This window comes from Electrophorus electricus, chromosome 7 (genome assembly GCF_013358815.1).
Source record: "Electrophorus electricus isolate fEleEle1 chromosome 7, fEleEle1.pri, whole genome shotgun sequence".
Taxonomy (NCBI): domain Eukaryota; kingdom Metazoa; phylum Chordata; class Actinopteri; order Gymnotiformes; family Gymnotidae; genus Electrophorus; species Electrophorus electricus.
In genome coordinates, this window is record NC_049541.1 from 3,204,876 (window position 1) to 3,221,350 (window position 16,475).

At 40.8% G+C, this 16,475-nt stretch overlaps 2 protein-coding genes across 2 annotated transcripts; both read left to right on the forward strand.

Annotated features, from left to right (window-relative positions):
* The first annotated feature begins 1,323 nt into the window (after positions 1–1,323).
* Positions 1,324–15,517, forward strand: LOC113584678. Its single transcript, XM_035528100.1, has 10 exons — positions 1,324–1,845; positions 1,991–2,046; positions 2,134–2,203; positions 2,356–2,418; positions 2,668–3,226; positions 5,374–5,497; positions 8,180–8,414; positions 8,598–9,437; positions 13,168–13,578; positions 13,716–15,517. Exons 1-10 carry the CDS (start codon positions 1,575–1,577, stop codon positions 14,690–14,692), a joined length of 3,606 nt encoding a protein of 1,201 aa, XP_035383993.1. The 5' UTR covers positions 1,324–1,574; the 3' UTR covers positions 14,693–15,517.
* On the forward strand, positions 8,024–10,786 carry LOC118240075 (zinc finger and SCAN domain-containing protein 21-like). The gene is made up of 2 exons (XM_035528304.1): positions 8,024–8,414; positions 8,598–10,786. The coding sequence occupies exons 1-2, from the start codon at positions 8,150–8,152 to the stop codon at positions 9,443–9,445; spliced, it is 1,113 nt and encodes a 370-aa protein (XP_035384197.1). The 5' UTR covers positions 8,024–8,149; the 3' UTR covers positions 9,446–10,786.
* Positions 15,518–16,475: the final 958 nt, after the last annotated feature.

The window sequence follows — 16,475 nt, forward strand, 5'->3', positions numbered from 1 at the left end:
TGTTAATGCGATATCTTTTAGTTTTAACAAACAAATCTTACATGGTGCAGCTTTCAGAAGCATTTGGCCAATTTCTGTACGTGAAATTAGCTAGCTAAGGCTAGGGACACACAGACGTGGCCTGAATTTTGTACGTTGAATAGCGTGAGACCACTGGAAAGTGTTGGTCACCGACCGTCGCCCGTACTCGGTGCAGTGTGTTGGCTGTAGTTGGTCCGCGTCAGTTCTGTTTTGGCCGATTGTGCATGTTGAATCAGGGTCGGCGATCAGCCGTGAGAGAGTTTTCTGATCGGATGTTCAGTCTAAATTTGCCTGAAATGAGACGATAACTTTTTTTTTTTGTCGTATTGTGGCTTGATCTACCGAGGGAGTGTGCTAGGCTAACATTGTATTTTGCTGCATGGAAAGTAGTTTTGTGGTGCCAACTATCTAGAGAACAGGTGGAACATTTTTCATTACCTTAACGTTGCCATATGCAATGTTATGAAAGGAAGGAGCTCAAGAAGCGATGGGAGTCACCCAGAACACATAGGCCCTACTGATAAGATGCCTGAACCGTCAGGAAGCAGCGGTTTCCGTTTTGAGTTGCTTTCTTTTGCGCAGGAACACTTGTTATTCATCAACTGCAGCCAGAGTGTAAATACACATGCAACAAAGGGGCGGCAGTGAGCTCACGGATGGTCAGCTCATAATCAGTCGCTCGTAGTTGGTGTTGGTTCTTCAGAATTAGTTAGGTGTGTCCTTAGCCTAACATCATTAGAAAGCCCTTCTATATCAGTGGTTCATGCGAGTCCTTGAATAACTCGACACTATATTACATCTGGTTAGCCAGCTAATAATGTTACATCTGAACTTTGTAAAGTGTGTTCAGAAAATCTGGGAAGCTGATGGTGCTCCTATCAGTGGTCCGATGCTAGTAGAACAGCTCTAGCCCCTGACAATCACTCAGTATCACTTTTGCAGTCTTGGTGTCCAAATTATACAGCCGTATCTTGCTATCGTTTGCTGCTTTCATCGTGCGCCACTGTGTCAGTATGGGCATAACTGACCAAATTAGCCATTTTTTAAAAAAAGCTGTTGCTTGCTACCATTTTAGGAATTTAGGAATTTATATAGGCCTAAAATATATATTTGGACGTTCTCCCTATAATGATTGTCATTATTTTCCATCTAATGAAGTCCAATTACATTTCAAATGGTATGGTCTTTTTATTGAATGTCTTTATCGTTTCCATAAAATAACATCAGTGTTTACGGTAATATAAGCATTCTTCTAGTCTATTGGACACAGTGGTGAGCGTCGATCGTCGTCACTGAGTCGGGAAGTGGTCGCTTGGTGAAAACTAATGTAAACATTTTAGGTACTGTAAAAAAATACCATCCTTTGCAAGACAGGGTTTGAGGCACAGTAGAGTTATCTACGTTTCTTGAGTCACGGGACACACCCGCTTTTAACGGGACACTAGGACGACATTATTTTGGCTCTAGCGTTCTACCTTTTCTATAAACCTTAAATACAAACAGCACAGCTGAGACACAATAAATAAGTCGGTTCAGTCGTACTTGTATGCACTATGTCTACTTCTGTCGATATCCATGCAAAACTGGCATCCATAATAGAAAGGTTTGCCAAATGTGCGCTGGTAGAAATGACGAAAATAATCGATAACGACTCCGCGCTTTTACGCGCTGAGATATCACGAAGACAAATGGAGATCGAGTCCCTTTTGTGTAAACTACAGTTTGCAGAGAGCGAGCTCAGGTCGGCACGACAGGCAGCATTCCGCCAACCTCCGAATCTCCGTTCAGTGGGAATTCAAGTTAGCAACACCTCTAATCTGCGAGGTAGGCTGGCTCACTGAAACCGAAATAATTTTTCACGTGCAAAAGGTGAACTTCTGAAATGCAAAGATGTGCTAAAAAAAATTTACTATAAATTATGCCATTTGTTATGTAGAAAAAAAAAAATCTCGTTTTCTCCCAACTACAGACTATAAGGAAAGGCAGCGAGACATGCATGCGGATAATTCATCTTTCAATTCAAAGGTAGTTTTTGTGTCAAGTATTTTATCTTTCTTTGAGTTACCGGCTGGACTCTTTACACTCGTGTGTTTTTCATATTTTATCCTGCAGCAGGATGGAGTTCAACCGCTGCATGTCAAAGAGGAGAGAACGGAGATGAAAACAGGGGACAGCAGCAGGGGTAACATGCCGTCAGCTGCTCTGTAGTAGATGCAAAATACCTGTTTATTTTTGTTAAAAACACACACATGAAACCATTGTCCCCCAAATCTTAGCCATATCTATCCAGATTTCCTGACTTCATCCAGACACTGTCTTGCTCTTCATACCCAGAGGCAGAGGAGAGTCAGGGTTGCTGGGATGAAGAACAGGATTCACCTCATACACCAGGAGAAGGTAAAGAGGATATTAACAATGGTACCATTTGCAACTTTAACTACATTAAGGCAAGCTTTGGATTAAGTGGAGCCTAGTACTTTTAATGAAGTGCATAGTTATGACAATACAGCTAGGCAGAGAAATTTTAAAAATCTGTTTAACAGAATATAATCTCATATTCTTAGCAAGGCAGTCATCGTCCAATAAAGAAAGGCAAAAATAATTCTAATCCGGGCATGGATCTGACACATTTATATGATTGTGCAGGCTGTGATGACCTTACCAGTGAGGCAAAGCCAGCTGTTATCTGGGATTCACCTGTGTCGAGTGAATTAAATGTGAGAAGAGCACAGGGACCAGGGGCATCACAAGTGGCTCCTAACACAAGCCAGGGCCAACGCATCACGAACACAGCACAGCTAGATGGCACCACCCAGCTCCGGCTAGGACGGTTCGCCGAAACAGCGGGGGCTGGAGCCGGGGTCGAGGTGGGTCCTGGCCACCATGCAGCTTCCCTTACTGCCGAGCAGGGCAGTGATGGGCCAGGCATGGGCGAGAAGAGCTCGCGGTGTGGCCAGTGTGGCAAGACCTTTACCACCCGCTTCTACCTGAAGATCCACCAGCGCATCCACACGGGCGAGAGGCCCTACACCTGCCTGCAGTGTGGCAAACGTTTCTACTGCAACTCACACCTGATCTCTCACCAGCGTTGCCACACAGGCGAGAAGCCCTACAGCTGTGAGGAGTGCGGCAAGTCGTACTCGCACCTGAACTCCCTCAAACTGCACCAGCGGAGCCACACGGAGGAGGAGGCATATGGTTACTGGTGATTCTGATTAGTTATGCCTGTCACACAAACTGTTATTTTCTGGGGGGGTGGGGGGGTGGTCACAGGTTGTAATTACATCATAAGGGTCATTGTAAGAAAAAACACATGGTGTCCAAGGTTGATTGTTAGTTTGCTGTTGCCTTTGGACAAAATGACTGATATTTATTCAATTTGGCAAAGTTACCTGACACACGTGTTTGATAATCAAATGTGAGTCTTGGTGTCATATTGATTTTACTTTAAAACTGTGCTCTTTTTCTCACAGAATTGTTAATTTATGCCTTGGATATTTGAACAAAAGCAAAACATAAAGGTTTATTTAGTGTTATACATTTATGCAGAGCTACAACCTCAAAGTTTATTAGTACATAGTACAATGACTACAATTATTCCATTTCATTCACATTGCTTTTTATTAACTAGAGCCTGCAGGTATTGCTCACCAGAGCTTTTTACAAGAGCTCACAGCTGTATTCTAATGTTTGTACATTTCAGTTCATTTCAGAAAAAACAGAAACCAGTTTTAACTAAGCATGGTCCAAAATTAAACATGGTCTTTCTCCACTTTTATTTGTATAAATAAATATACGCACTTTAAGATTAAGTGGATGTATGGTGCAGAAAAATAAATGGGTGACCTTTTCTTCAGAGAATAGAAAAGTTTTCAGGTGATATGATCCTAGTTAGTCAGGCACAACTAGAGACTGCAGTGGCTCACTATAGTCTCAACCTCAGTCTAAAAAATCTCACACTACACTACTTAAATTAGATCAGCATCTAAGTAAAATAATTCCAAGGGTAAATTATTTCTGAATGGACTGGAAGTTCAGATAAATGTTTTTATGTTTCAGTTTGTATACAAGTTAGCTTATGTTTGGAATCCTCAAACAACCATTTAGAAGAGTGCATTGCTGTAGATGTGTGTTAGGCAAGAGCTGCAGTTTTAACCTACAACTGTGTTTATTTTTCCTTGACTAACTGAATTACTGTGTGAATATTTTTGGGCCTTACAAATCACATTTTAATAAAGAATAAAGGAAGAATACCTAGACTTTTATAAGCACATTTTAATATTTTGCATATTGACTGTATAAGATGTAAATTAGTATAAAAGAGATAAAATATCAAATTCAGGGAATATAGACATACAATGTTTCATTTTGTAACATGCTGATGACCATGCCCAGGTTCTGAAAAATTAAGAGAATCCCACCCTTTTCACATACATCTTTGTAAACTTTGTGTTTTCAACAGCAGGCTATGCTTCTGACATAGTGCTCTGTATGCTTGATTCCAAACCAGGGCTGGGTTTCACAAAAATCATAAAAGGATGGTAACTCAAAGATCATCGCTAAATGGTAGAGCTATTCTCTCTCTCTCTCTCTCTCTCTCTCTCTCTCTCTCTCTCTCTCTCTCTCTCTCTCTCTCTCTCTCTCTCTCTCTCTCTCTCTCTCTCTCTCTCTCTCTCTCTCTCTCTCTCTCTCTCTCTCACACACGATCTTAACTTTCAGAACACAATATAGAGTAGCCTATAACAAACCTTTGAATGAGTGCATGGATATGTACTACACTAGATTCTTCAGTAGGTGGCGATAAGGCTAGATTGCAGGCCGCCATATCATCACTTTAGAGTAGAACGTGGTCACGCTTCTAAGTCATACTCCAGTAAATTGTTCGCGTGTTTATTTAGCTTAAACCTGCAACTCGTCTGCAATAGTTGAATGTATCCAATGACTACGGATATATCTCCATGCTGCTGTAAACACGATTCTTCTGCCCAGACTGGATCTTAAATTATGAGAACAGATGACTTTAAGTTTCTCAATCTTCGATAAATACTGCCACCCCACATAATGAACATTGACGTATGAACAAAACAACATTAATACTGATTTATATGGCAATACTTTATACAGCTTGTGTTGCTGTTAGCGAACCGCTAGCTGACCAGTTACCTATAGCGTCGTTGTACTATAGGTTATAGTATTGGATGAGAAACTTGCTTTAAGGATTTTGCTTTCTCTCTCTCAGACATTAGAGTCCGGAACGCTTGGCTAATTGATTGCAAAATCATATTTCAGGCATTCTGTCCAGATCGGCCAAAGTAGCGGCTGACGAGATCATCTAACATTTTATAACAGCAGTTGTAAAGATTTCAGCGAAGAGCTTCGTGAGAGACAACAGAAAATCGATGCACTTAGGAGGAAACTCGAGTTAGCCGAGGCCAGAGTTGTCAATAGACAGGCTAACTGGAGTGGCGAGTATGGAGTAAGCTTGTATAATGTGATTGTACTTGAACGGCGTCATGAAGAGCATGCCGACAACAAATCACAACATGTAGGAACATATTTCAGTGAACAAGAAAAGTATCATAGAGAAGCATTAGTTATTTATTAATTTTAGCGCTCAAAGTATTTTATTTCGAATCCTCAGTGGAATTTTCCTCTTTATGAACCATGAGCTAACTGGGGTATCGGTGCAGCATAAGTTTTAATCCATTTTTGCAGGACCCACTGAGGTACCTAAGACTGAGGAGTGTTTTGAATTTGAAACATTCCTCAGGAAGAACAGCTATCTGTAGCTAACCCATAGGGATGAAAACGCAGGCCACACGCAGACGGTGTCCCCGGAAGGGCATAATGTGGAAACGGCACACTCGAAACACATTGCTGACACTGAGGATAGCGCCTCACAGGCAAAATGTAAAAAAAAAAAGAGACAGAAGACAGGCAAAGAAAAAGTGAGCCAATCCTGTTTGCGGACATCCAAAACATAAGAAAGAAAGACCAATTGGCCATTTGCTAATACTCTTTCACGCAGTAAAGCAACAGAAAACGAGCCTCTGTTTGCACTGTTTGGAGCCCAACCCACATTTAATATCCACGGAGATCACATGCTTGGACAAACGGCACTGAAAATTAAGCATGAAGAAGAGGTTATGTCCAAGAAAGAACAAGATCTGCTAGACCAGAGTCCAGGGACGACGGTTGACGAGAGTCTTCTGCTGCAACAAAAAGACAAAAGCTGCATAAGTCACAAGTAGATGGTGTTCCTGGAAGGGCATAATGTGGATACGGCACACTCGAAACACCTTGCAGACACTGATGATAGCACCTCACAGGCAAAATCAAGTATCCAAATCATAAGAGAGAAAGACCCAGAAAAAAATTGTTTGGTCATTCTTACAGAGCTCCGAAACATTTTTGACAGAAACAGAAAAGAAAAGTGCAAACAAGACACAACTAAATAGAGGTATGAAATCCACAGATACTCAAGTAATGGAGGCGGATCCAGTCAATCAGCCATTTGCTAATACTCTTTCACACAGTAAATCAACAGAAACCAAGCCACTGCTTGCACTATATGGAGCCAAATTCATTTTTAATGTCCAGGGGGATAACATGCTTGGACCAGAGGCACTGAAAACAAGATCTGCTAGACCAGAGTCCAGGGACGACGGTTTATCGGGAGTCTACATCTGCACCAAAAAGGCAAACCCTGCATAACCTACTTGAAGTGTATGAGAGTATTTAAATCCATGAGAAACTGCACTTTTAAGAAAAACAAAATGCACTACAGGATTTTCAGAATGACATTTGTAAGTCATATGCCAAAGCATGAGAAGACTCACTTGAGGGGCAGGCCACTGAGCTGTGCTTTCTGCAGCAAAAGATTCAAAGTCGTCTTTCGAGCTCAAAAAGTGCCTGCTAAGTCACCAAGGCCAGACTAGCTCATGTATATTGTGCGGGTTCAGCCTGTCGCAGGCACGCAGACGGTCTGTGCGGAGAGCACATCTGTGCAGTGGGCTGCCCTGTTCCAGCTGTGTCAAGATTTCTGGGGGGGTCTGTGTAACACTGCTTTGATGTGATACTGTTTACAGGGGTCAGGGAAAGTTCATTCCTGCTGTTTAGTATCATTTGGGAGGGCTTGGACAGATCTGGGTTCCTAGTTGATTACGGTCTTAAAAAGTTTCAAATGTTTCAAAACTAAATGTTTGTGTAATTTTATATACACTTACGATTTATGTACATAATTTGTGTTTTTTCATTGACACAATTTAAATCTGTTTTGCTTTATAAGGAAGGTGCTTCTGTGCTCCTAAAGAAATGTGTTCCTGCAGGGGTATTAGCTCTGTCTGAAGCAACGATGGTGGGCAATTTATCACAGTAATGGCCTTTGTAATATTTGGCAAAAGCTGCAATATACAGCTCACTGTAAATCACAACAGCCCTGTAAAATTACTTTTTGTTGTCAGGATCTCACCTAACATCAGATATTCCAGAGAAATGTTCAACAAACATAAATAATTTGTACAATAAGTCTTTAACATATTGAAAACATGAATGTATTTTCAATATATTAAATGATCAAAATATCCTTATTTTCCATCTTGTTAGAAGCTATTTGATTGTAATGGGATTGTTATTCGGTTCAAGTTACCGAATTTGAATTGTTTTGTTGTTGTGGTCGGATTAATATACGATAACCCTCAAGGTAAATTGCCTGTTTGTCTGTAATTTTTCCCATAAGTATAATCAACCTGCTTGGCTGAGCAACTCCAGGAGTTATACTTTTCAGTGGTCCAGCACTGCTATGGTTTCACAAAAATATTGAAATAACTTCGCTTTATCAGTTATTCAGATTTATTGAAAATGCGCAATAATATTGTAGGTTGTTAATGCATTAACCAGAATGAGCAAATGCACTTTGTGTCCAGATGGTGGCGGTAAGAGAATGCGTGTGGTTTTATTAAAGGCGAAAAGGGGGAAGTGTGCGTCACATAAACCGGTAGTAAACAATGCTGCCCAGAGGAGTGATCGTTAAGGCTTTGTCTCGTTGCTAGCTAGAAAAATTAGTTATCGCAAGAGCGTTAATTAAGAAAAAACTGATTTTAGCACAATATTAATAAAAAACCTTAACATGGATTCCCGTGTTACATTTCAAACACAGATCGCTAGCATTATGGACGTCCTAGCCAAAGCTGCAGTGGTAGAAATTAGTAAACTGCTGGCAAAGGAAGATGCTGTGGCTTTGCGTTTGGAAATAAAGCGAAGGGACGATGAGATTGAAAATCTGGTTAAACGTCTCCAGATGACTGAGGGAGAACTGCACCGCATGAAAGCCACTGTGAAATCATTTGTTTCTGGAAAATGTTCAGTCGCCGTTCAAGTTGAAACGTCTAGAGGTAATGTTAAATTAGCGATAGCTAACGGTTTACTCCGAAATAATTAAGATGGTTAAGATGCAGTCGTTTTCTTTGTCCTAATTAGCTGTCTGGCTAGATATAAATTTGCTGAAGTATTAAATGGTGACGATGTTATAAATGCAATTTCATACGACGTGTTACATTTTGTTTTTCTCGTTTTAGATATGTTGGGTTATGGAGGCACTTTCTTGCCTGATAATCAGTTCTGTGCAGAGGCTCCGCCACCGTTTATACCGTGCGAGGAAGCAACTCGCATCTTGGAATCCGATGAGGACCTGGAGTTTGAGATGAAAATTGAGCAGGTGGAAGAACCTAATGACGAGAAGCGCAAACAGACACAGTCCAGCCACAGCGCAGCAGCAGAACAAAACCACCCTGGTTCGGAATACAGGCTCGATCAAAGGAGCTCACAGCTCTGGTCGTCTGTCGCTGTGACAGAAAATGGGAACCAGCAAGAATTCGGGGAACCGGAGTATTCTGGTGGTTTCGAGCAACGCAGAAAAGATTTCCTTGCACAAGCAGAGCAGTATGCGGCCGCGCATATGCTGATGGAGGACGGCAGCTGCTCCTTAGCGTTTGCCGACAAAGCAAACGTGAACTCGAGCAGTTCAAAGCCCCTTAAAAGCAACAGCCATGATGGAGGTGAGGGCGTTTCGGGGGTAAAGGAGACTGTCGCCGTGCAGCAGGCGCGGAGGGCTGCGGCGGCGGCACCACCAAAGCCGAAGCCGCGCAAAGCGTCCCACGCGCCGTCTGTAGCGAACGACAAGCGCGCACACCCGACAAGCGCGGGCGCGCTCGCGCAGCTCCTGCCGGACGCTCGGGATCACGGCAGCGCCCGGTTTAAAATCTACCCCTGCAGGGAGTGCGGGAAGCGCTTCACGCAGAGGAACCGTTTAGTGTCCCATCAGTGGGTGCATACAGGCGAGAGGCCGTTCCGTTGTCAGATTTGCGGCAAGATGTTCTCCAGACACGACAACTGCCAGAGACACGAGCGCCTGCACAGCTTGTAGGGAACATACAGTGCTCTTGCGAAGATTTTTAAGCAGAGGCGTCGCTATGGCTTTTTTATATATTGGGGCTCTAGACCCCAACGATTTGCGCCTAGCCACGACATGGATTTCCTCTAGAGCCGTCGGAGTTGGGCGTAAAGTTAGTCAGTGGTTACAGTTTTATCGTCGGTAATTAAGCGCAACACTGGCGTAAAAAGAAAGAAAATACATTTATATTTAGCTAAGGCTGCGAGCGGAGAGCATCATAGCAGTGTGGGTTCACGTTCACTTAAAATTAGACATTTTTATCTGTAAATCTATTAATTAGCTGCTTTACGTCTCCTTCAATAATCTGAAATTAGTTAAATCCCCACCATACCCTCCTGCTTTTGAAATGAAGCATGTATGTCCATGCCGTCTCATGTTCTGCCTTCGCCGAATTCGTAGCCGGCATCGAAACATTCGTGCTTAAGCCACGACGCCTCTGTTTTAACGCCTGTTTCTGTTCTCAAATGACGAAATCTGGTTCTCGTTGACACTCTGACTCTGTGACATCGGGCCCTTGGTTGCTAAGAGCCAGTAAGACAGCTGGCGTGTGTGGTGGTTATGACTAAAACATTAGAGCATTTATTTTATCCAACCATGGGTACTGCAACAATAATCTGCCAGTACTCATTTTTCTTACACTTTTATTAAGAATTTTAATATGAATTCATGTTAGGCAGGCAGATGAGTAAAGTGACATGATTCACCTTCAGCTGCACTCTATACAGGACCTTGGTTGGCCCATGACAGTGATATATTTCAGCAGAGGTCAAGGTCAAAAATGAAAAAGTCCCTAAATTCAGTGTTCTTTGCTCTGAAATGAGATGTTTTATATGTTGCAGTGGTCTGGTCTTAAATATCTTTCCAGTAAGTTATTTTTGTGAGTTGTAATGCTTAGTTTTGAGGTTGTGTCAACTATTTTGTGAATGCTTCAAAATTACTTTTATGGAGACAATACTGAAATGTTTCTTTCATGTATTTCGTGTTCAATTTCAGTAAAATTTTATAAGTGACTAATGGGAGGGGAAAATATGATAGTTTGTCATGTTTATACTGTTAAGATACGAATGCTATGGTCTTACCAAATCAATATGACTGTGTATCTTGTGTACCTGTAATAAATAAAAGAAATGAACGGGGGGATTGGGAGGGCGGGATTGGGTTCTGCTGCTCAAGCACTCCTATTATGAAACACAGCCATACATATAACAAAGTGATTTTGTTAAGTATATCTGTAGTGTATGTTTGTACAATAGTTGGAATATTCCCAGTTTGATTTAAAATCTTGACACAATAAAATGAAACCTTTGAGGCCAATACTTTTTTAAAACATTTTTTTACCAAGTCTGCACAGCTGGTGTTCTTTCTTTGCTAATGAACATGCACATTTGCTGAGAAAATCATGTACTTCTGTTTAAAATATTTAAGGCTATATTGTCATTCTGTTATTGTGTTACTATATTTAGGCTGTATTGTTATTCTGCTAATCACAAAGTAACCTGGTTGTTGTCATAGACGTCCTTGCAAATGTATTCAAACCCCCAGGAAAGTTCTCTGATTGTCTGAATTTCAACAACCCTTGGATTGTTTCAACCAGTATGTTTTTTTTTCAAACCAGCATGCAAATTTAAATTTCAAAGTCAAAATTCATTATTTTTCATCAGAACTTAAAAAAAAAATTGAAAAAGGCTGCTTACATAAGCATTCAATTCTAGTACTTAGTAGAACTAGTTTTTGCTGCACTAACAGCTTTAGAGCTAATGGAATGCGTTCCTACTCCGTTTGCACACTGGGAATGTTTTTCTGTTATTTTTCCTGACAGATTTCTCCAAGATTTTCAGGTTGATTGGATATTGGTTGTGAACACACAATTTTCAAATAGTGCTACATGATCTCAGTTAGGTTGAGATCTGGGTTTTTACTTTGCCATTGTAGAACTTTCACCTTTTTATTGTTCTATCATTCCTGTGTTACTTTGGTGTTGTGCTTGGTATCAGTATCCTGCTGAAACTTTTAAGTTTTTCCCAGGCTTTAATTTTTTTTAAGCAGACTTAATTATCTAGCAGTATCTCCATATATTTCGCACTATTCAGCCTTTTCGGTTTGAACAAGATGTCCAGTCCCTACTGAAGCAAAGCATCTCCGCAACATAATGCTGCCCACCTGATAATTCATTGTTGCAATGGAGGAGCCCTAGTTTGTGCCATAAAGTTTTTAATTTTGGCCAAAACAATTGTCTCATCTGACCATAAAACGTATTCCACGTTTTAGCTTGGTCACTTTCTGTGATTTTTCTTCAGTAATGGCTTCTGTCTAACTGGCACCCCCAAGCCAATTCTATACAGAGCTCTTGAACTGCAATTCTAATATCAGCCACTGAACTGTGTAAGACCTTCAAAGGGATTGTTGGGCTCTCAGTGGTCTCCCGCACAAGACTTGCTCGAGGGACAGCTTCAGCTGGGCTCTTGGGTGGTAGGCTGCAGCTTCCACTTCCTCACATCTGATCCAACAGTGCTCACTGGAAAATTATTTTGTGACCTTTTCTTGTGCATGTCTATGAATATAATCTCTAATTTCCTTAGAACACTCTTTGTTCTTCATTTCACAGATTTACTTCATAGTCTGAACAATCATATTTAAATTAAGGGAGTCTTGTACTCTGAAAAGATTACCCCTTTTAATGACTGTTCATTGGAGCAATATTTTGTGTTTGTGTAAACTTTAATCTTCCACAGCACGGGTTAAATAATTATGTAAATGCAACTTTTTCCAGTTAGTCATTTTTGTCATGTAATTAGTTTTTTAAATACATGAAACTTATCTTACTTTAAATGAATTATAATGGTCTTACATTTACAGCACTTAATTGGTACATTTATGCAAAGTGACTTACAATTATGACTGAGAACAACTTGAGTAATTGAGGGTTAAGGGTCTTGCTCAGGGGCTCAACAGTGGCTACTTGGCAGTGGTGGGGCTTAAACTAGCAACCTTCCAATTACAAGTCAAGTACCTTAACCATTGCCTTACCACTGCCCACCACTATCTTAAAATAAAATATGATGCACAAAATATCAAAATGTCATTTATAATCCACAAAAATCTGATTAATTTTATGGTGGTTGGATATTTTTGCAGGGCACTACATAAGCCTATTTCTTTACTTGCTGTATTTAATGGGCAAGTTTTAGACATTACAAATTAGAGAGGCACAATTTCAGCAGCAGACCAAAACCTTTGGTGTAGGTCTGCAATACTAGTGGTCTTCTGTTTTTGATGATCACTCAAATCTTAAAAAAAAATTTTAAAGCTAAACCTTTTCACACTTTGTACCATTGAGGTAAAAAAAGGCCAATATATATTGAAATAGTTTCATAGACATATATGCACAGATATAAAGAAATACTCTTTCGTGGGCCATGCATTATAGAGTTCACTGCAACTGTTACAGCATGATCTCATAGGCTACAGTAGCCTATATAACTGGTGCACAGACATTCACTTCACTTGAAATGTTTTGTTTAAAATCCATAAATACACCTTTTCAGTGAAATGAAAATAATTTTTGAAACATTATTTTGGAAATGTAATTTATTACACTAGATTAAATCTCCGGATATTTGAAAAAACTAGACTTCTGAAGTCTTATATATTGGCGGGTGTGCTCCCATGATTCATGTCTACCGGAAATGATTTAGGCTATTGTTACTGCTTTGTAGTTCCTGGTTGTGCAGTTGTATTTTCAAACAGGCAGCTAAACGTAATTTTAGGGTCATACATGAAGTATTGTTTTAGACATTTTACAACACAAAGTGTCACTTTTTCAATTGTATTTTTAACAGTAGACATGGCACCCGTAGGAGTGTTGCAGTCGCAGATCACTGCTATACTAAATGTATTGACGAAAGCAGCGGTGGCTGAAATTAGCCAGCTTATTGAGGAGGACAGTGTCGTTTTACACCTTGAGATAAAGCGGAGAGAGGATGAGATTGAAGGGCTGAAGAAACGTCTACAGCTGACTGAGAAAGAACTTAAGAAAGTGCAAGCTAAAGTGATAGCTGATGCCGACAAATGTTCGATCGGTGTTCAAGTCGAAATGTTGGATACAGGTTAGTATCTGTTCTGTTAAGCGCTTTGTGTCAGCATCTAGGCTATTGTAGCTCAGTTTTTAAGTATAGGTTAAAAAGATCTGTACCCTACATTTATAATATAAGCATCGCTAAAACTGTGCCTCTTCATCTATCAGATTTGATCGCATATGGAGAAGAACCACCGCCTGGGAACCATATTGAAATATTTAATACGAGTTTAGTGAGAGAGCTCAAAGAAGAGAAACCTCAGTTGTCTCACAAAATGGGGACACCTTCACACCACATGACTAAAGAGCGACAGGCCCCTCCCACACATGTATCAGAGTCTAGCAGACAAGATCAGGTACGTGATGAAGAAGACTTTAGTGGACTAGAGTTTGAAATGAAGATTGAGCAGGTCGAAGAGCTTGTGGATCAGGAACTGAGCCTGCCAAGAGCAGATTACAGGGTGGTAGATCCAAACACTAGCTCTGAGCACAAAGCAGATCAAAGAGACACTCATCTGTGGTCTTCTGCAGATGACGACACAACAAATGATTTTGGTGTGCCTGACGGCTGTATTGTACTAGAGCAATATGATCAGCTTCCCACAGAGGACTGTATAGCACCCATGTTAAAGGATCCTCCAAACACACAAAGTGATGTTACCAGTAAACATGTTGATTCCTTTAGATCTGTGCCTGTTCGAATGGAGAGAGCAATGCACTACGAAGGTGGCACATTACCAAAAGACACAGAATATGGGCAGCTGGGAGATAATCTGAATCATATGACATCCCAAAGGCAACAAGCTCAGAGCTCCTCCCATCTGCCGTCCAATGCCAGCGGGAAGCCGAGACACTCGTTTGGTGCCATTCCACGCCCTCACACGCACATACCCTCCGGCTGCCATGCACCACCTCCACCCCCCATTCTTCCCTTGCGTGGAAGGGCCCCAGTGGTCCACATAGGCTCAAAACCCTTCCGCTGTGAGGAATGTGGGAAGGGTTTTACCCAGAGGACGCGCCTGATAACGCACAAGCGCATCCACACGGGCGAAAAACCATACCATTGCCAGTTGTGCGGGAAGATGTTCTCCAGACAAGACAACTGCCTCAGACATGTGCGTCTCCACAGCGGACAGAGATGGTAATGATGTGTCCAGCGCTGGTAGACAACCCCCTTTCCCCAGTAATATTGGACTTGGTTTCCAATAAGAGCAACTGCCATAAGAAGAACAATGTTCTGTTCTGTAGGAATATTTTATAGAATTTTGTGTTGTCTGTTCTCTGGGTCAGCTGGTTTACATACGAGAGCTTCAATAGAATTGAATTGGGTGGGATTCAGTCAGAATAGTTACTTTTTTGTCATTGTAAATGTTGTCATGTATAAAGTAATTCACTTTTGGTGTTTATCTAAGACAGTGGGCTGTGTTTGAGTGTGCTAAGAGTTGTATGCAGGGTTACAACCTATACACGTTTAGGACTTTTGAATGCCTTTTTAAAAATTTATGCATGGGCAATTTGATTTGTGCAAGGTTGTGAATGCAGCAAAATAGAGGCTCCTGTAACTAAGCTGCAAAGCAGCGTGTTGTTTTTGTGGAACAGAAAACATTGCATTATGATCCCTGAAGACCTGTCTGAGCTCACCACAGACATTTGATTCCTTGTTCAGGCACCAATGATGCAAACTGGAATCGTGCAGCACTTAGTGTCATGGAATTATTTCCTTTCATAAATAGAGTTATGATTACAGTTGTTAAGGTGACATGGTTAGTCATGAGGTATGATTGGACAGTAACCTCACCATAGATGTTTTTAGCATTTGGAAACTTGCATATATTTATCATTATGATAGTGTGTGCGCTTCCTGTGACTTGAACCCATGGACTAAGTGTTTCCAGCAGCTTGCTCTGCATGGTGAGCTACAGAGGAATCACTGACTTTGTCATAATACCAATTAAAATGCATTGCATCTCTTACCACCTACTTGTTCATTTCTTTGTTCTTTACATGAGTGGGTCTTTTATGACCCACTTCCTCCAGATTCCCTCTAAATCATACCAGGAAAATGTGCGAGATTTAAATGATCATACTCTGAAAATGTCAAACTAACACCCCTAGTTATGATAATGCATGGAAGCAGGTGATTGTACTCACTAACAGTTAAATTTAATTGGCGAACAGGACTGGAATCCTTTTGGCTGCATGCAGTGAGTTGTATCTAAGTCTACGCTTACCTGATTAATGGAAAGAGGGGATGAGGGAGGTCTAATTGAATGGAGTGGGTTGGAGCAGAGGAACTTCAATCAGTATTAATGCTCCATAGGAATTTTAGAGCTGTATGAAAAACACATGCTACTTTTGAGGCAGCACAACCATTTAAAAGGTATAAAACAAGTCATATAAGCTGAGATTATTCACTGCACCCTCCTTGTGCTCAACTTCACCCAACACTTATGTATATGGCACACAATAATGTAGACATACGCTTATATAATTAGGGTAATTGCAAGTGCTTTTAGATATGCCCTCATGTCCTACTGACTGATAGTAGCAGCAATGCCACAGGGTGCAATTGTCTGAGAAACACAGGGCCCTAAATTCTTAGTGAGAGCTAAAGATAGTATGTCCTAAAAAATCTTTTAGTACAGCAAATTGACAAGACCCTTCATGGTTCCAAGGCATGTAATTCTTGTTTCATTATCTGTTAAATCTTACAGATATGGAAATGAACTGAAGTTTTGATCCCTGATCCTTTCCTTATTTGATAAGGGTTGAAGAATAGAGAACATGACGACATTAAACTACTGTTGTGAAGGGCAGCATTATCAGTGATGCATTTTAAAAATACTTAAACTATTTAATAAAATCTCAAATGAGCTTTTCAATACTTCTATAGTTATTTTTTCTCTGAATTATGATTTGCAACATTAC

Coding starts and splice junctions, on each gene's coding strand:
- LOC113584678 (XM_035528100.1), top strand. CDS start 1,575: ATGTCTACTTCTGTCGATATCCATGCAAAACTGGCATCCATAATAGAA. Junction 3,227..5,373: donor GAGGAGGCATATGGTTACTG/GTGATTCTGATT, acceptor TTATAACAGCAG/TTGTAAAGATTTCAGCGAAG. Junction 13,579..13,715: donor AGTCGAAATGTTGGATACAG/GTTAGTATCTGT, acceptor TTCATCTATCAG/ATTTGATCGCATATGGAGAA.
- LOC118240075 (XM_035528304.1), top strand. CDS start 8,150: ATGGATTCCCGTGTTACATTTCAAACACAGATCGCTAGCATTATGGAC. Junction 8,415..8,597: donor TCAAGTTGAAACGTCTAGAG/GTAATGTTAAAT, acceptor TTCTCGTTTTAG/ATATGTTGGGTTATGGAGGC.